At 40.4% G+C, this 21,574-nt stretch overlaps 1 protein-coding gene across 1 annotated transcript in view; it reads left to right on the forward strand.

Annotated features, from left to right (window-relative positions):
• Positions 1 to 21,574, forward strand: part of rspo2 (R-spondin 2) — a 115,885-nt gene that overhangs the window by 58,619 nt on the left and 35,692 nt on the right. Inside the window, exons 4-5 of the mRNA XM_041794202.1 lie at positions 12,802 to 12,945; positions 15,192 to 15,380. Of these exons, the coding sequence (XP_041650136.1) occupies positions 12,802 to 12,945; positions 15,192 to 15,380 (333 nt within the window). The remainder of the gene's footprint in view (positions 1 to 12,801; positions 12,946 to 15,191; positions 15,381 to 21,574) is intronic.

The raw sequence follows: 21,574 nt of genomic DNA on the forward strand, positions 1-21,574 counted from the left end.
AGTTTAATTCAAGCCATACTTACACTTATGTGGGATCAAGGGCCACCAGTTAGCCTGATGAGTGCTGTGACTGGACTGTGTGGGGAAGCTGTAGAGCCTGGAGAGAACCCACACCAGGCCCTTGGAGAAGATGCTGTAACTCTACACAGTAAGGCCCATGCTAATCAGAAGATTCATACCAGGAATTTTCTTGCTATGCAGTGAAGGCGCTAACCAGTGGTTTGCCTCACAGCAAGAATGTCCCTGGTTCCAAACCATTTAGACAGGGCCTTTCTTTGTGGAGTTTACATGTTGTCCTGACATACACTATATTGCCAAGAATATTTGCTCACCTACCTTGACTTGCATGTGAACTTAAGTGACATCCCATTCCCATTAATCCATAGGGTTTAATATGACGTCGGTCCACACTTTGCAGCTATAACAGCTTCGACTCTTCTGGGAAGGCTTTCCACAAGGTTTAGGAGTGTGTTTATGGGAATTTTTGACCATTCTTCCAGAACAGGAAGGGGCCATCCCCAAACTGTTCCCACAAAGTTGGGAGCATGGAATTGTCCAAAATCTCTTGGTATGCTGAAGCATTCAGAGTTCCTTTCACTGGAACTAAGGGAGCCAAGCCCAGCTCCTGAAAAACAACCCCACACCATAATCCCCCCCTCCACCAAACTTTACACTTGGCACAATGCAGTCAGACAAGTACCATTCTCCTGGCAACTGCCAAACCCAGACTCGCCCATCAGATTGACAGGTGGAGAGGTGCGATTCATCACTCCAGAGAACGTATCTCCACTGCTCTAGAGTCCAGTGGTGGCGTGCTTTACACCACTGCACCCAACGCTTTGCATTGCACTTGGTGATGTATGGCTTGGATGCAGCTGCTCAGCCATGGAAACCCATTCCATGAAGCTCTCTACACACTGTTCATGAGCTAATCTGGAGGCCACATGAAGTTTGGAGGTCCATAGCTACTGACTCTGCAGAAAGTTTGCGGCCTCTGAGCACTATGCGCCTCAGTGTCTGCTGACCCCGCTCTGTCATTTTATGTGGCCTACCACTTCGTGGCTGTTGCTGTCATTCCCAATCATTTCCACTTTGCTATAATACCACTGACAGTTGAATGTGGAGTATTTAGGAGCGAGGAAATTTTACCACTGGACTTGTTGCACAGGTGGCATCCTATCACAGAACCACGCTGGAATTCACTGACCTCCTGAGAACGACCCATTCTTTCACAAATGTTTGTAGAAACAGTCTGCATTCTTAGGTGCTTGATTTTATACACTTGTGGCCATGGAAGTGTTTGAAACACCTGATTTCAATTATTTGGATGGATGAGTGAATACTTTTGGCAATACAGTGTATGCGTAGGTTCTTTTCCAGGTACTTTGGTTTTCCACACAGAGCGAAAACATGCCTGTTTGGTTTGATGGTGACTCTAAATTGCCCATAGGTGTGAGTGTGAGCATGGCTACTTGTTTGTCTCTACATTTCAGCCATATGATTGACTGATGACCAGTCCAGGGTGTACCCTGCCTCTCATCCAGTGCCAGCTGAGATTGGGTCCATCTACCTTAGATGGGATAAATGGTGTTGACAATAGATGGATGGACTGATGGATAGAATTGTGTGCAAATATATCAATGAATCTGCATTATTTTTAGCTTCAGAGCCTTTAGTTCTTTGGATTTTGCCTCATACTGTGATTCAACAACCTCATAAAACAGAGTGTGCACTATGTGATATGAGTATTTTTTGGGTTGCACAACTGATTCTTAAGTTAGAACAGATTTCAGGCTGATAATTTATTTTTACTCTATAATTTCATGCATAGTCTCTGATAGACAGTATTTCAATACTCTGCAGAATCAGAATCAAGTTTTATTGCCAAGTATATGCTCACATACAGGGAAGCTGACTTGATGAATAGGACATGAACAAGGAAAAACCCTGGCAGGAAACTGTATTGGAACTTCAGCTACCAGTAACGATTCATTCTGTTTTACAGTGCCCATAAAAAAAGTATTCATTCCCTTGCATGTTTTAGCCTTTTATTGATTTTATAAATCAGTAAAAATGTCAATATAATTTGGCTTTTTGACAAAAGAAAATTACAATTAAACACTCTTTTATGTCAAAGTGAAGACAGATTTCTAAAAATTGAAGTCAGTTAAATAAAAATATCTCATGTAAAGTAAGTGACTACATAAATGTTTACCCCCTTTAAAGTGACTGACCTAAATAAACAGAGGTCCAGCCAACTGGTGCTAGAAGTCTCACAATTAGTGAGATGGGGATCACCTGAGTGCAGTTAATGTGTTTCAAGTTATTGGATTGTGAAGACACCTGTGTCTGGAAGGTCCACTCACTGGTTAATCAATATTCCTGGCTACCATTACACCATGAAGACAAAAGAACATGCCAAGCTACTCAGGCAAAAGTTTATTGAAAAGTATAAGTCTCCATAAGACTCCATGATCAAGATGGCCATCAGATAAGATGCTATGTTTGGCGGACATGAAACATCACTACAAACGCACCATCCTCACTGTGAAGCATGATGGTGGAAGTGTCATGTTGTGGGGATGCTTCTTGGCAACCAGCCCAGCAAGGCTTGTAAAGATACAGGGTAAAATGAATGGATGCAGCAAAATATAGGAAAATTTACATTACATGATTTTATTTAATTGACATTACTTTGTAGAAATCTGTTTTCACTCAGACATTAAAGAGTGCTTCTGTTATTTTCTTTGTCAAAAAATCCCAATTATATTGACCAGGATTGATTTATAAAATCAGTGAAAGGGTAAAACATCCAAGGGGGTGATTACTTTAATCTAATCTTGTACTTTTATAAATACTTAATACTTTTTTTTAAATTTCACTGTAGCTGCTCATTAGCTTGTAAATGTTTGTTAGAGAAATTTTTTCTGATGCTTTTTTTAATTGAGCTGTGCATATGTGACTTCAACTTCCATTTGTCAGAGTCTAGATTCCACTCATACAGTCCATGCCTATAAGTCATGTCCGACAGTAGCGTGAGAATGTCAGTCTTGAGCTTTGGCTTTGAAGGCAAGAATCAGCCTGTCATTTTCTTTTGTTAAGGCCTTATTTTCTCTGATGAAGAATTGATGAAAAGTGCCATGGTCAATGCATTTTGAAAATAAGGCTCAGTTTTCTACACTGCACAGAGTAACGCTACAAAAAGAGCTACAACAATGGCCACTGTATTTATAGCTTCTCATCAGCTGAACCCCAAAGAGGCCTGAGGCATGGAGGCCACAGTATCAGTAAGACCTAGCTCATTCATTAGCAATGAATTTTTGTTGCATAATACCTTTTTTGTATGTTCATAAATTTTGTTCCCAGGTCTCTGCTTTGCAAGAGCTCCTTTCAGCAGCTAATGAATGGGTTGATATGAGCCATAAACCATATGCAGGAACTCCGGCGTTATCCACAGGGGCTCTTATCAGCCACCCTAAGGAGGCCCCACACCAGTGTCTGTGGGTGTCAACCCATTGCTCTGCAGGGAAGATTTGTTGCAACATTCACACAGTGTGTTGCTTTATGTACAGCCCAATCTATGTGAATGCTGCAGTCATGCTCTCCCCTCACATTTCATAATATGTCGTTTTTTAGCATTCGTTCCCAAGCCAAAGCGTATCCTGTCACTATCATAGGAGTTCTCCGGCTTAAAGAGTTATGAGCTCAGAGGCCACGATCAGAGCTGTCTTTTAAAAGAAATAAGTGTCGAGAGGGTCAGCATGGGAGCAATGTTGCATTCAAAACTTCCTCCCTCAGGGTGTATTATGGACCTCCCACTGCTATGCACACTTGCACACATTGGAGCCACCAAGCCAGTTGCCTGACTTCTCTGCAGCAGGCCTTAAAAAACCCAGATGTTTGCTGCCAACCAACAACCAGTGTGATCGAGGCCTGAGATTGCCAATATCCTGGAAACGTGGTTTAAATATCACAGCTCAGTCAGTGCCAGTGTAATGTGCCACTGGAGACTCTCCTGTCAAAAGTAATTTTTTGGATTGCTAATTGTGAATTCTCTTTTTATTGCATTTGTCAGACTCAGGAAATCGGTTACAAAATCCCATTGTTGTATTTATCGCCGCTTAGTCACTTCTAATTAGGGTTGGAAATAGTAGCTTGATTGGATGCATCTTGTCCAAGATCATTTAAGTTTTAAAGCACCTCATGGGACTTTGCTGGGTTGGACATGGATGTGAGCCATGCATCGTGGATATTAGCCAAATGGGTATACAGGCTGCATAAAAGAGCTAATATGGGTTTTGCAACCTTAGGTTGGCAGTTTTTGCTTTTCTCTCTCTCTCATTCTGGCTCTACATACCTTTCATTCAAGTTCCTCCTGCTCTGAAGCTGAATTTGTGGGTATTTCCATTGCACAGTCTGACCAACAAAAAGACCAGTTGCTCTTGGCCCTTAAACCTTACCGAGGGACATTTAATCATCACAGCTCTGCTAACTGCGCTTTTAGATTTGCCAGACAATACAATGGACACACCAAACGAAGCCCCTGCTCCCATGACATATCAGCCGGACATGGGTTGAACTGGGTTTATGTACTGTAGCGTGTCTGTGCTTGACCACTGACTGAATCTTAAGCTGTCTCTGTTTATACTGGAGCTTACAGGAGCAGATCCTGGTGGATCACAGACTTTATTCCTCGGGCTGAAGAAGCTAGAGAGATTGCTGACACATCTGTCATCCCTGTTCTCTCTCTGGGAGATACTGACTGACAGGAACAGCACCTCTGCTTCAGCTAGCGGCATACCGGCATGCAGAGGAGCACCCATGTGGAAATAACAGCACTGAGAAAGGTGTGAAGAACATGGCAGTTCTGGCCTTTGTCATGAACTTCTGCCATCCCAAGCTCTGCATGACATGGATGGGTGGCAGCAAGTAAGCAAAGCTTCCATGTCAGCCAAGCTCAGGGCCGAGAGAATAGGTCAGAGCTGTTTGACTCAGCTTGGAGGTGAGGGATGGAAAAACAGGGCTTGTTTTCCCCTTTCCTTTGCCAGGCCTTTTATGACATGGACACTCCTGCTGCGTAATATCAGGTCTGGTTAGCTTTAGAGGGCTGAATCTTTCTGTAGACACCCCTACTTCAGCTCAGATAAAAGAAAAATAACACCCAGAACACAAGAGTTTAATCAGTCTGTAGAAATGGATTTAGCACCCTTTCTTTACACAGTGAATGTTCATGTAAATAAATAGAGTGATTGCACATGGTGCTGTCAGCCTGCAGAGGAGCAGCAGTTGACTGAAGCTGACATGTGGCTTTGAGCGTCCATGATAAAATCGGTGGGTTTCTTATCCAGACCACAGTAGAGGGACCGGCTTTTGCCAAGCATGTGCCATTAGGTCACAAGTAACGCTCTGTGACTCATCTCTTTTCTTCAAATTCACTTGACACACAAACCACGAAGAATTTAAGTGAAAAATCAAACAAACATCTTGAACCGCGGCACACAGTACGCCGCTGAAAACGTCTCCAAACAGTGCACCCTCAGCCTCTTTTGAAATTCCTCACAGAGCTGAAACACAAGGCTGTTCCTCCTGTGTGCATAATATAACTCATGTCCAGAACCAGCCTTGTAGATAATGATGATAATACGTTTAAGTCTCAGGAACACCGGGCCTTCAATGGGATCTGATGACCTCATTATTTCTCATTAGTCTCCCTGAGGCACCTAGATGAAGACTTTAAAGGTGGTCCAGAGGTTAATCCTGTGTGAAGAATGAACCCGCTCCCCTGTATCTGTTTCTGGAGCTGCCGGACAAGCTGCTGGCTCGGCCACAGATCAGCGTGGGAGCATCTCCAGTGTCACAGATAGCCCCCCGTTGTCCCAGATAGCCTTTTGCCAGTAACTGGACGGAGGGATAAATGTCTGTCATGGTGATCCCTTCCGACCCACCTCGTCAGTGATGACCTTCAACCTTGCAGCTTTGCCTCCCTGCATTCTTACTCCCATGGAGCCGCATTGATGTGTCATCCACCTCATCCATCTCACAGAGGGACATTATTACTTATCTTCTACTTAGAAATCAAGATTTCTGACCATTTCCACCAGAGCTGCACAATGTGTCACAATTATAAAAGCTTTCACAATGAATACATGGCTAAAGTCTTAATTTATCAACCTGATTAAGAGCAATAATTTTAAGCAGTCAAGTTATGCTTTCACGCTCAGTATGTCTGCAGTTTGCACTCTCTGAACACCATTTCCACAGTCAGATGAAACTCAGCGTGCACTCACACATGGCACCCATACTTTGCCCAAGCATGTTTGAGCTCCAAAATCCAGTTTGTTTCAGGACTGCGGTTTGGCTTGGACAGAAGTAGGCTTTGGCATGGCATATATGCTCATGCACAAGCACAAAGTAAGCATGGTGTGTAATCAATATGACCATCCGCTCAGAAATCATTCTAAACAATGGTGGAGTGCTAGAGGGCTGCAGCTGACCAAAACAACCCAAAATAAGCCACAAAGTGTGTCAAGTTGCTGTCACGATGTCTTCGTGTTTCTTCACTGTGCCAGCTCTGTGGGACCGTTCGTCTTGTTAACTGCATGTCATTTTGCAATGGGATGACATATCGGTACGAAGGCCTGGTTTGGTTAGGAGCAATGTGAGTTTAGGTAAGACGTGGAGTACAAGCATGGTTAGGAATGGCACAAATGGCATAGTGTGAGTGTGCCCTCTATAAACTATCCTCAGAGTAATTATGGCCAATTTAAAGGTAAAATCATGTCTGTTAGATTTTGGACACATGATAAATATAGACCTTTTTTATCTGACTTTCAGACAGTCTGTTCCTTCAGGCCCTGGCCCTGCATGGACAGCAAAAGGAAAGGGGGCATGTTACAGGCTGGATGCTAGTGCCAAATAAATATCACTGTCGACAAATTCCCTTTGGTGTAGTGCACATTTTGTCCAGAGAAAGTTTAGAAAGCTTGAAATGTCAGTATTAGAAGCAACATAAAACAGAATATTCCACAGTAACAGAAGCACTGAATATGCGAACATTAATGCTGGCAAATGCCAGTATTATGGTTTCAAACATGACTCTGCTAACCTGTTGGATTCAACTGAATCAGGTGTTGAAAACAGAGAATATCTGTGAATGCCTCTGTGTAGTCTGAATGCAAAATATTGGCATTTTATTGAAAAACTAAACAATGAGGGATTCATGTGCACAGCTTGGTAGGCATCATGGCCTTTGTATGCTTTGAGTTCCCCCAAGGCTGGAGATCTACTTCCTGTTGATCACACATATGCATATGCATTATGTCTGCCATGCATCCCCAGTTACAGTTTGATGCAACACTTGTGGACGTCCTCAAAAATAAATGTGACATGGACGCAAGATGCAGTATGCCTGGTAAAGGCGGTGTTGAGACAGAGGATGTATGACAGTCAACACAGCAGTTCAGACAACAACAGCTCAAAGCTTAGAATACAAACTAAAAAACCAAGTCCACAATTCTCTATACCCTCATGACATGTTATTGATACGGTACAGTGGCAAACATTCCTGTCTAACAAGCTGGGACAGACACACTTGGTTGTGTGAGCTGACATTTCAAGCATTAAAAATAATGGAAATATGCGCAGTGTTATAGATCAATCAGCAACCATGCAAAATGGTAACTTTCCTTGGCTGTTTGTATTAGTTTAGTTTTTTTATGTAAGGCATATCTGATAAGGCTTTCTGGACTTAATAATATAAAACAAAACAAAGGGTCATCCACAATGTCTCTCTATGTTTCCATTATTGACTATAACAACCACATCTATGAACCCAGTCAGCTGAAAGTCATCATTTAACACTAATCAAACCAATACACCAGCACATTCGTGCACGGAGGAAAATGATAAAGCCAGTGAAAAAGAAAAAAAAAATAAATCAGTGCGGATATTGATTTTGTCTTATAATCATTCAGAGCTGACCTAATGTTACTATAGATTATTCATATTATCTCAGAATTAATATAATAGTAACCTCCTCGAGTGCCACCATATTTATAGTTTACATCCTACACATGAGGTAGCTGTTTACAGCCCAAGCTCTATAGTGTAACCTGTAGTGGTATCTTCTAGTAATATGCATTGCATATAGGCAAATATATTACCTAATTTAACAGGGTCCCTTTCAATTTTGTTAAGTGGGCTGTTCCTTTTTGTTACTTTTTATTGCTTGTACAGCTCCCAAATACAACTAGAAAATATTTGGAGGCTAAAATGCATTGTAAACTTTGGTACTTTGCTATCCACTGTAGTGAGTGATGTCTTATTAGTAACATGTCGGTAAAAATACTATAGCTAAAGCTACAAAGATTTAATATTAATTCATCAAACTTTATATATTGTCACAACATTGAAAGATAGTTTGAGCATCATATTTCCCCATATTATATTGGTTTAAGATAAAAAAAAACAAAACTTAAAGTCCAAAGTTATTAAATTTTGATCATAATCCAACATTTAAAACTGCAGAGATTTAATATGTTTATCTGGAGTAGCTCTCTGTCATTTGTCATATTACAATATATTTTGAAAAAAGAAAAAAATATCACAATGCTGTTTTTTCCAGTAACCTTTTAGCCCTAGTTTGCCATTTCCGCACAGCATCCGAAACCACAATCAATCTTTGAATCAAAATCCCTCTAAAGTGGCGCTGCACAGATACAGTATTTCACACATCTGTGCTGCTCGTATTTATTGTCAATAACTGAGGATTGCACAACAACCCCAGTGGTTGAGAGTGCTGCCAGATGTTCTCATCCCCCCCTCCATACTCTTTTATTTTTGTGTTTGGGGGCTAAAAGTCTCTCAGGTGATGACAGGCCTGGGAAGTGTGTAGGGTAAGAGGCAGCTTTGTGCTTTCCAATTAGCTGGGTGATTTATTGGCCTGCTCCTTGTATTAGGCTTGTCTTATATCAGAGTTGGGCCTGACGGGTTCAGATTCAAGCAGAAAGAAGAGGCGGAGCAGTAAAGCTAGAAAAATAAAGCCAAATCCATGTGTACCTCCACTAGAGTTGCAGATTCCAGACAACATTTTGACAGCGCTGTGTAACTGCGGTTATCCAAGACATGTGTAAGTTCAGGGCTGTCAAAGGATTAAAATTTCAATTGCAATAAATCTCAGAATTTCTGTAGCCAATAACAATAAATGGCATTTTAAAATTCCACTATTTTGCATTTGAAACTGTGTCATTGAGGATTTTTCTACGGTCGTAAATGAAGGGTGATGGACTTCCTGTTTAGACCTGCTGCTATGAGTAGATCAGATATTATCACATGAACTTGACCATGGAAACACTGAACTATTTATGGATTGAAAAGGAAATAAGGGAACCGAAACCAAGTTAAATGATTGAAAACAGAAGGTACAGATGACTTTTGACTTGTCCACTTAGCTATTTGTGGGTTTTTTCAAAGTAAAAAGAGGCATCAAGTGGCAGTAGTGGACTTATTTTACATAGTGTTTCTGCAGGGAGACGCTGGCATGGCTTAAAGCTTGACATTATTCATGATTACAAAAATGAATGCATTAACTACAGATCTAAGTTAATTGCAATTAATCTTGGCAGCACTAGTGAAGGTATCAGAACAAATGCATATAGTAAAACAGTGAAATAATATCTCGTGATTAGACATGGGAGCACAGAAGAATAACAAAAAAAGGAAAGCTATGGTCAGTATTTGTATTTTTCTGACTGTTCAGCCCAGCTTTGTTGCTTTATCAGCCATATCTGATTGGTATGTGTGTTTGTGCATGATGGTGTGCGTTTGCGCGTGTGTGTCCACGGTTTGTTTAGACTGGTCGGGAAAGCGTGAGACCAGAGTGAGTGGGCAGAGGCCATACTTTAGGGTTCAAAGTAAAGCGGGGAGGGACCCCCTCGTTTTGGAGGAATGCTGAGGAGGAGGCCTGATGGTTAGCTGGAGATGGTGTAATTAAGGGGTGTGATTGTGAGAACCTTGCCTTCCCCGGGCCCTGCAAGGGTCACAGATAAAAGAGCGGCCCTCAGCCTCTGTCGCTCTCACATTTGGAAAATCCCAGTAACATGGGTTTACGTGTCAAGAAACGCTCAGGCAGTAATGGATGGTTGTGTCCCTGTGCAGGACACAACCCGAGCAGCAGATGACATCCTACCTGGGAAGCTTATAGACTGTGGTTCCTTTACATTGGAAGCCTATCGGGCCCCATGGAGCTTCTGAGAGGCGTCATAAATTAGGCAGCTCTGGGAGGCTCCTTCTAATCATGTGGGCCTGTGCGTCGCCTTGTTGGTGTGGTCGTTGTAATTTCTGTCTGACGTGCTATTTGCAGAGTCAGGGCTTTATGACACATTGCTGTGCTGCTTTGCACTGCAAGTGCTGCTCTGTGTGACATGCACAGGGTGTGGCGTGGGAGGATAAGGGTGCTGTCGTAGATATTTGCATCAGTATTTCTTTGGAAGAACTACACAGTGTATGCATATATTTATCTAACATTTATTTAATATTCATGCTGTGACATCAATCATGCACAGGTCCAATTCAAGGAGTGCAGCACATTTCTAAATAAAGTAAAGTTAAAATATTAAAGACGCACACTTAAATGTTTCAGAGATATTCTAAGTAGATACAAAAGGCAGTTGTAAAATGATTTTATTTATCAAGGGAAAAGAGCCATCCAAACCTACCTGGTCTTGTGTGAGAAAGTCATTGCCCCCTAAGCCTCATTGGTAGTTCCATCCTCAGTTGCACAGCTGCAAACAAGTGTTTGCAATAACTTGCAATGAGTCTTTTACATCACTGTGAAGGAATTTTTGCCCACTCTTCTTTGCAGAATTGTTTTAATTCAGCCAACTTGAAGGGTTTTTGAACATGAACAACCTGTTAAAGGTCATGTCACAGCATCTCAATCACATTTCAGTCATGACTTTGGCCAGGACACTCCAAAACCTTGTTTTTGTTTTTAGCCATTCTGAGGTGGATCATTGTTGAGGTCATGAACTGATGGCTGGATGTTCTCCTCTAGGATTTTCTGGTAGAGAGCAGAATTCATGGTACCATCAGTTACAACAAGTGATCCAGGTCTTGGAGCAGCAACGCAGCCCCAGACCATCACACTACCACCACCATGTTTGACTGTGATGTTCTTTTTATGAGATGTGGTCCCCAAAAGTTTCAGGAATCATCATGTTTATTTTGGCTAATGTGAGATGAGCCTTTGTGTACTTTTTGATCAGCAAAGGTTTTGGCCTTGGAACTCTCTCATGGTTGCCATTTTTTTTTCTTTAGTGTTGAATCATGAACACTGATCTTAACGAAGTCAAGTGAGGACTGAAGGTCTTTAGACGTTGTTCTGGGTTCTTTTGTGACCTTCTGGATGAGTCATTGGTGCACTCTTGGAGTCATTTTGGTAGGCCACTCCTCAGAAGGTTCAACACTGTTCCAAGTTTTCTCCATTTGTGGATAATGGCTCTGACCATGGTTTGCTGGAGTTCCAAACCCGTAGAAATGGCTTTGTAACCTTTTCCAGACCGGTAGATGTCAATGACTTTGTTTCTTATGTGTTCATGAATTTCTTTACATTGTGGCATGATGTGTTGCTTTTTGAGATCTTTTAGCCGTCACGTTATCGGACAGGTTCTATTAAGGGGATTTCTTGATCCAACAGGTCTGGCAGTAATCTGGTCTGGGTCTGGCTGGTGAAATTGACCTCAGCTCTCAAAAAATGTCGTTAATCACAGTTAATTACTTTTTACATAAGGACAAGTAGGTTTGTTTTTTTTTCCCATAATAAAGGAAATCATCATACTTTACATACATTACTCAGGTTATAAGGCAACAAATGTTTTTTACAGAACTGTATGTAGTTAATTTAGATAATACTGTAAGAGTATGTTTTATGTGTGGGCACGATATTGTTGCTTCTTCAGCTATGATCTGATATTGTTAAAATATCAAAAGCATGGTGTATTTCCACCTCAGTTGGTAGACTATTCCAGAGTTTTATTCCTGTAACAGGGATGTTTAATTGTCTAAAAGAGGTTTTGCGTGTTGGGATGTTACAGTAGTTTACTGAAGCCCTGTGCGGACTCAATTAGAGTCCTGATATCTTGTAACACATTTTAGATGAATCCCAGCCATTCAAACATTTAAATATCAAAATCACATTTTTGACCCCCTCCCTCATCTCAGTCACTCTTCCCCTTTATTGTAACAGCCAAACTTAAACCCAACACACAGCTGGCCGGCATTGTTATGTTGAGCCTTCGTTCACACTTTAATGAAAACCTGACATCCCAATAATCCTCAGTTATGGAAAGAGACAAATTGGCGCAGTGTGGAGTGATAAAACAGCATATTAAGATTCCCTGATGGGATGTACTTTTTCTGTTTCAGCACACCATGTTGAGAACATGTGACTGTGTTTGTTGGATGTTAAATCTGTAAAAAGAGGCCGGCGTGACATAACTCCTCATCGACTCTGTTGTTGTGTTTTCACACTGTTGATTTGTTCACTCAAAACAAGAACAGGAAGATGAAAGAAAAATCTCTTGAAGGCAAAACAAGTTTTTCTGAAATATACTTGAGCCCTGGAGAGAAATGATTCACAGGGCATCCACTTTTTTTTTTTTTTTTTTTTTTTTTTTTCTGTGGGAGAGACGATATAATCCTTTCAAGAATCCCTTCCCCAAACCCCTCAGCTCTCGATCAACTCCAGATGAGAGGGTTGCTCAGACCCTGATGACTCTCCTCTTTCTCTCCTTCTTCCTCCAGGGTGCAGGATAGAGAACTGTGAGTCCTGCTTCAGCAAAGACTTCTGCACCAAGTGCAAGTCGGGTTTTTACCTACACAAAGGGCGCTGCTTTGATAAGTGCCCGGAGGGCTTTGCCCCGCTGGAGGAAACCATGGAGTGTGGAGGTATGTGCAAAAACAGATATTTACTGAGAAAGTTTAACACTAGAAAGGCCAGGATTCAAAACATGCTAGAAAGGCTATGAGAGGTCATCTTGACTGCTTGATTACACACTCTGTTATCTGTGATGATAGATACCCAATACAAACTGAAATACATTTATTATTTTAGAATATATTTCAAATGAAAAAAGACCCAAAAAGTATATTTTAACTTAATCATGTAGGCGTTTTTTCTATATTACTTGTCCTCAAATAAAGCAAACTGTAATAATTCCATATAAAAACACATGTATCTGTATATAACTTACCTAACACTTTCAAAATAAGAAAAAAAAATGGTTTTATTTGATTTGATCATGAAACACTTAAATTTGATTCCTTTTTGATGGTTAGATTATAATATTCAAGTATCACAAACAAACTCAAGTGTAGAATTGATGTCCTGATCACGAGAAAGCTTGTGCGTGATATTTCCAATAAATGCTGCAGAGCTGATACCACCTATGGCATCTGTTTCACCAATATTTTCACTCTGAAAGCACTGAACCATTTGCTTAGTTTTTTTTTGAGTGGGATGTTTCTGATATTAGTTAATCCAGATAAATTAACATTAATCCCTTTTACCAACTACTAGTTGGTAAAATAAGAATTTTAGCAAACCAACCAAACTAAAGAGAGAAATGTCAAAGCTCTGACTGGGCTCTACATCTTCTTTAAAGTATATCAGGTCCTTTAACTAAATACAATCGTCCCTATTACCATGCAAATTCTAATACAGAGCTAATAACGTTTGCTAAAAATGCTTGTGCATGATATCTGAGGCAATATCTTAATTTTGTTCTCTCCAGTAGAAGGTATAGAAATATTAATATTATCCCACTTGAGTTGTACGAGATGACGTTTACACATCATAATTTCCAAATCGCCGTAATAATCAAGATTAGCCGCTTATTAGTATGCAAAGTCCTATTTAGACAGAAAGGACTGGAAATTGTGCCAGCATATCATGCAAAGTTAACCTGGCACACCAGATGGATATGTGAAACACATCCATCTGGTAAACCTCTCATAGACAGTGTTTGGGAAGGGGCAGAGCCTTTGAAAAAAAAACTCAGAAGGTGATTGGATGAACCTTCTGTCTGTCACATATTCACGGGCCAATCAGAGCAACAAAACACGTGACGTAGCCGCTACCGAGGAGTAAACTCCATAGAGAACTGCACAATATGAACCATGGTGACTGTAGATATGTCAGTACACGACTTTTGTCGTTTTTGAAAAGAAAACAACCCACTGCTGTTCTTTGTTCTTCTTTTAACAAAGAAATGTCGTCAAGGTCTGATAAAACTGTGGCTTTAGCAGCATCCACGCTAATTTCACCATAACTGCACCGGTCTCTTGTCTTGTCGCTTGCTTACATCATGACTCCGCCACTCGCAAAAGTACTCCCCCTCGTCGCTGATTGGTCCTGTCACTTTCTAATCGGGCCCAAATGGTTCAGATGGGAGCTTTGCAAGATGGATTTGCCAGTGAGGAACACGGAAATGGGCGAATCCATCTGCTTTGTATGGTAATGCAAAGTATCATGGGGTTAGGAATAATACATTTGAAATTCTTTGCAGTAAAGAAAATCAAGGTGGCAGGCGTTGTTGTTCTCTTTGATCAGCACCACAGAGTGGCACATCTATCCTGATAGATGCCTCACCCTCATTTATTTCAGCTACGAAACATCTAAAATTGGTGAAATACGCAGCTTACTCTTTGAGAAATGATGAATGCTGCCAAGCAACCAAAACACAGCTGCCACTGCAGAAACATGTATCAATTTAGTAAGTACAGCAAAATCCATGCAGTCAAAATGACTGTCTGCAGTCTTTCTAGGTAGAAGCGATTTTCTCTGACTTTTGTGCAATACATTAAAATAACATGTTAAATATAGGAAAGTCAGGGACAAGCAGCATTGTGGCTTTTTTTCATCAAAGTTATGTGTATTACAGAAGTGAAAACAGTAAAAATGACTGCTGTGGTCTTTCTAGTGTAACCTTCCTTTTCCTGCACACAGTTTTCTATAACCTCTGTTTATTTTGGACCACAAACAAACAGCTCATGTGGGACCACACACACAGAGGTCATAGCATCACAGTAAAGCGCCCTGCCCCTGTATTAAAGCTTGACCTGGGGTCGTCCTGTTGCCTCTAAATTGCTCTGAGTTGTGGTTTCACTGCACATCCCTGTGTCTGTGTCTGCAGAGGGCTGCGAGGTGGGCCAGTGGAGCGAGTGGGGAGCCTGCACCAGGAGAAACAAAACCTGTGGCTATAAGTGGGGTCTGGAGACCCGGACGCGGCACATTGTAAAGAAACCTCCCAAGGACACAATACCCTGTCCCACCATTGCTGAGTCCAGGATGTGCAAAATGGCCTTGAGGCACTGCAGGAGAGGTAAGGATGTTATACCGCCATATGTAGATGTGTGTGAGAGAGATATTCTGTCAGACGCTCCAGACTTCTTCCATGTCCACTTTGCACCACTCTGGTGAATATTAAAGAAAACAGCCCACTTACCCCATAGGGGAACTCTTCCCGCTCTCAGACTTCCACCTGTTTCATGTAACCCTTGTACCTTACACTCAGTCTTTGTTTTTTCACCGTCTGCGTTTTTGAGGTGCACACTGGCGTTTCCGTGCATGAAATATCAGTATTTTTCCATGGCTGCTTAGTCCGAGCCAGCTATTTTTCTGAGGTATATTTTCCCCCCTCTCTCCCATCTCTCCTCCTCTCCTCAGTGGAATTCTTCAAAGTACGAACTGCAGGTTTCCTCAATGGCCGTCTCTGTTTCCTCCCGTCAGCTTGAGAGATATTTGCGGTGCAAACAGCATGTATGTCAAGCCATTAAATGGGAAGTCAAATCTGGAATTTCTCTGTGTTTGAATACAGCTAAGGGAAATATTTTTTTTTGGGAAAGTAAACCATTTCTCTCAGACCGTCCAAACACACCATTTGGGGTGATGGCCTCAGTTAGCAGCGCTTTGAAAATAAATGTCCTACCCTTAATGTACTTTTACGTCTCTTATAAACTCTGGATTAGGACTGGCCAAGTGTAAATATTTAATTCACCAAATAAGGAAGCAATTACAGTGGCAGATATCATTCAGGCTGTCAAAAGAAGAAAAACATTGTTGAACAGAAAGAGGAAAATATTCAAACCTTGAGGATTTTTCTCCATTTTTGGCATGGCCTGTTGAATGGGAGGATCATTTAGTGAAGTGGTGAAAGAGTAAATAAACTTGAAACAAACCCTGATAGTTTCTCATATTTCAGCACTACCCCAGGCAGTGTCTGCTCTCTGGGTTGGAAACTGTGATTGTATGGCACATTTAGTTCTTAAAGCGCCGTCCTGTTTGTCAGGGAAAGTCTCCTCTACCCTTATGTACCACTACATGACTCGGCCATGCGCGCTTGACCTTTTCCAGGAAACTTTATGACCTTCTTTAATTAAAATTTGGCATTGTTGCACATGGTTACTGCTGTTATTTTTCCAAGTCAAAGATGGGAAGTTCTTGTAAAGTCTTAATTGAGTGTTGAGGAACAATTCTTCAGACCTTTAAGACCTGACACCAGACTCCCCTGAGGCCATCTTACCTAAATCGACTGTTCCCTGCTGATGCAGACGCTACAAAACTCCTGGTATACTTTCTTGTCCAGTGACTGAGTTATATCAAGAGCTCTGTCTAGTCATTGTTTGGTAATTATTAAGGTTACGTTTTTTATACATTCTTAATGTGGACGTTACATTGAAATATCTAAACCTTTAACTTCTGCTAAAATTAAGATCTGTAAATTCAAATGTAGTTTTTGAAGGAACACATTCTGGGTTTACCCACTGTCTTCCTGAGAGAGAAAGTTTCAAACTTCGCCCTGACATGGTAACAGATCTCAGGGCACCCCCTATCCTTTAGACAGCTGACTGAATATCAACAATATATAATGATGATTGACATACATGAGCTTCCAGAGCTCTGCTAGAGCTCATTTAGTTTTTCTTTTTGTTTTTATAGTCACATAATTTTTTTTGTTTTTTAAATCAAGTGGCATTTTTGTAGCACATAAATTCTTAAAGCCCAAGTTGTCCTGAATAAAAGGATGTTTAGAGCTTGACTGTGCACCACAGGGTTGATGTTTTACAGGCTTTTACAGACAATAAGTCTGGGTGAGATAAAATGGTTAAAGCATAGCTTAGAGATGTAAGGGTTAACCACTAGTTCCACTTGGTTAAAAACATCATAGTCATTCTACAGTCTTGTTTAACTGCTCTTAATCTATATCTGTACTGTCTGATTACACCACTAACAGGGGGAAAAAAAAAAAAAAAACTTTAACAGCTCTTAAATTTGCTCACAGTCTGACTACACACAGGCTGTGTGTAATACTGTATGCCTCATCAGAATTGAAACAGCCTGTGCCATTTTCATTATCAGTTACTGATTATTATTTTAAAAGCATGCATGCTGTTTTCTTTGTTGGCAAAGAATGGCTATTTTTTTTTTTGAGAAATCTGAGAGAATTCCACATAAATATAGGGCTAACAGTGAATCTACAAGATGTCACAACCACTTTTTTTTTTTTACATTTTATTTAAGTTTTTAACATTCAAAATAACATAGGATGATAAAACAGAATACAAGTGACAAAATACAATAATACAATACAATAAGGGGGACAGTAAGTCAATGAGTGAATATACAAAAGGGAATAAATAACAAACCACACAACCGCTAAAAGTTATGAGACCGTGATGGGACTAAGGCTGTTAGAACGAATTTTGAGGTTTGAATATAATTTGAATATTTAAAAACTAATTGTATTCAAAAGCTGAAGTTACTATTCGAGCATGTTATATGAATATTTTTGCAGTTTATAATCATTCTCAAGTCTCTCCCCTCTCTCTTGGCTACTACTTCACCCATATGTAGATGTAGGAACCAAATGTTTCGTCACATGACTTGTGACATGATGAACAATAAAGTTTTCACATCAAAACACAGAGGCGCAGCAATGGCCGCCATTGGGGATGTTTATCGCCGATGTGGTGCACACGCTGGTGGTGATTTGGCAAGTGAGGCTTCTCTAGATCAAGAGATGCTGATGTTAAACTGCGATGCCCACTGACAGTAACCTGCTGGCGTGGTGGAAAACGAGCTGGTCCGGGTATCCTCTCCTGTCCCTACCTGTGCGTCCCAGGGACCTCGATCAGGGCGGAAAGGGTTTTCTCCAAAGCTGGGACTGTAGTGAACAAAAAAAAGCTCTGTTGTTGTATCAGAAAACGTGGATTGCCTCGTGTTTTTAGGTAAAAACATGTTGGGACAAGATATTACCAACATTCTTTAAAATGTTTTGTTCATTATAAACATGATGTCATCACTGCCGTAAGCGATGCAATTTAATTCATTTTTGTTTGACATTTAATTTCTAACCCGTTTGTTTTTAAGTTGACCATCAGTACCAAAATGCCTCTTAAATGCCTCTAAATTGTGCAGGTGGCTGTGTTTGCACTAAAAAAGCACATAAAAATTAACATTAAAGGGATACTTCAACATTGTTCCAAATTTGCCCATTGCCATAATTCCTATAGTCTTAGTAATAGGTTCATTTCCTTTAGTTGCCGGTGCAAGCTGTTTCTAGATCTGGACCGCTAAACCAGCTACACCGCTAATGCTATGTTAGCAGATGGAATTTTTGCTCTCACTCATCAAACTCATCAAATACACAATCCAACAACTCCAAAACGCTCTTGTGGACAAGTTGTGACCCGCACATTCTCCACACTATGAAATGATAACGTATAATTATTAACATTATGACACATGAAGCAAATACTCTGAACTATTTCTTAAGTAAACCACTGGGCGGAGTGACACAATGCAGCAGCCATGTCTGGAGTGTAGTTCCGGCTTTGCATTTGACTTTAAAATATCTCTGTTTCATTATGTTCCATGATTATTTCATTGCGTGGTGCAGCTGGTTTAACGGTCCCCCCAGATCTAGAAACAGCTTGCACCGACAACTAAAGGAAACAAACCTATTACTAAGACTATAGGAATTATTGGAGGGTCCTCTTGTGGACAAATGTGTAATTACACGGTGACTGAAGCAACTGGATGTTTTACATACATATAAATAAAAAAATGTGCATAAATATTCTAATATAATTCAAAATCTGTAAAAAATGATGAATGAAATTCAATTCATTGCCCCAACACACTTCCAGACTTTTGGCGTGTTTTTGAGGTTAACCTTAATGCTAACTTCTGTTCATTTTGAGCTGAATTAACAGACTGACTGCCGTCAAAGTTAACATCTTTGTAAACAGAATAATGGCTAATCAAGTTTAATTTTTCATTAACTGTGCCCACCTCTGGTTACGTCCCCGTGGATGCTCAGTGGCCTCTGCTCTGTGGTTGAAGCTGTGAGTAAAAGTGTCACCGTTTGTTGGTCTTAGGACTCTTAGGGCTCGTGAAAATTCTGTGGTGGCCCTTTAAATAAAGGTAAATTCAGACTTAGGCATGTGTTGTTAATTCTGCACTTTTCAACCACTAGTTAAAAATCCCTACTCGTCGAAAGCCCTGGAACGTAACACTCTTCAGTTCAAATAAATACATTATGGAAATATAAGCTGCTGAAGCCCAATGGGAGGATATTCAGTGCCGGTGCATGGGCGAACGACTGACATTGTAAAATAATCACTTCCCTTGAGTGATAATAAAGCATATTCCTATGGAAGGAGAGGCCACTCTCTGAAAAGCAGGTGATCAGGAAGTGGAAGTTCAAGAAAAGGTTGCAATATGTCTGAGATTTTTGTGCCTGTTAAATGGAGCTTTCAGATTTATAAACATTTCAGAGGTCCTAGCTGGACACATGAAGTACCGCTTTAAAACCACACTTAGGATTGTAAATCTACTCTTAAAATCACCCTTGTAAAATTTATCTTTATTTTAAGTGTTATTCTGAGAAGAAAAGAATGACAAGGTGAAACGTTAGACATCTAAAAATGAACATTTTTATCATTTCTTCTCCACGGACACCAGACACCGCTGTTTGGGATAAGCACAGGATTATATAACTGCAGACCGTAAAGATGCTGTGGATTAAATGGAGACAGAGGAAGCAGCATGTAGGTACACACTATTTATGGAAATGCTTATCTGATCACCCTGGCTTGCATTTCTACATATCTACGTATTTAAATTACACTGGACGTCATTGACAGATCCTTTCTCCCAGCTTAGCCGCTGCACACAAGGACAACGCAAATGATCTTCTTTTCCCTCTGTGTCGGCAAGGATCTAATCCCTCTGTAAAACACAAGAAGAGAGAGTAAAGCCCAGATAATGTCAAGAGGAGCGGCATTTTAACAGCAAACATGAAGTAAACTGTGTCTGATGTGTTCTGTTGCAGATCAGTGTAAACACTGTATATCATTTGCAGGGCTGGGATTCATTTACAGTTCTCAGACAGGTTTGCCAATAGAGCGGTGTCCTGATAACACACTCTGTCCTAAAAATGGTGCTGAAAGATTGTACAGTACACACAGATCGACATTTTTTGGCTCTACATTGTGACAAGGGTTGTTTCCATTTGACTGTCGTTCTAATGTTGAGCTAATCCTTGACGTTTGGCAAAAATAAAATGGGAACTGGTACATTTCAACTAGTGGGATTACATAGAGTATTTAGGTAATACTCTCAAGGGAAGATCCTGTTAAAATGGAAAACTTAATGTCGATGGAAAAGTCACAAAATCTTGTCAGTGCCTCTAAAGCCATACTGAAGAGTTGTCTTTGAATGTTTTTCTAAGGATTTGTTTTTTGGGCATTTTATGCCTTTGTTGGAGAGATTGAACATCAATACAGTTGGAATTCCTGGAGAAAGCAGGAAAGGACATGTGGGAAAGAAGCCACATGACGTGTTCAAAAGCAGGGTACCCCTTCTTGAGGGATCTCAGCCTCTGTACATGGAGCACACTATTAAACTGTTAGGCTACCAGTGCCCTTTTACCTCCATTCCTATTGTTTGACAATGGGATTAAACATTTGTTGAGTTTCTGTAATTTGAAATCAATTTTTTTGGGGAAAAAAGTGTTTTTAATGCTATTTTTTTGCTATTAAAATGCTATTATCTCTAACCCTAAAAGGCATATGGATGGCCAGTGTCCATGTCTATCATCAGGCAGATTCCTCTTGCAAAGCTTCATGCTGATACGAAAAAGCTACTGGTAGACCTCTCCATAAGTGTTAGCTGTTAGCCAAACAGCTGACTGCTCACTTAATTACAGCCAGCTATTACTTACCTATTGTTAACACAATGAAACAGCAAATAAAAAGTTCCTACTACATTTTTTGTAAATTTTAGAATCATTTCAACAAGTAATTTTGAATTAAAAATGATTTTGTAACAGAAACATAGCAGCAATCTTCTTATTGTAGGGATATCACTGACTAAATGTTTCACGTGTAGCTGTTATGTAAAGTTTGTGACTAAATATTTTGGTAGGTGGTATGATATAGAGACTGACAGATATTAGCTTTAAAGATAATTATCTGTATTGGCAAATATAAAAATTTCTGACATGACATATAT

The sequence above is a fragment of the Cheilinus undulatus genome, linkage group 8 (genome assembly GCF_018320785.1).
Source record: "Cheilinus undulatus linkage group 8, ASM1832078v1, whole genome shotgun sequence".
Taxonomy (NCBI): Eukaryota; Metazoa; Chordata; class Actinopteri; order Labriformes; family Labridae; genus Cheilinus; species Cheilinus undulatus.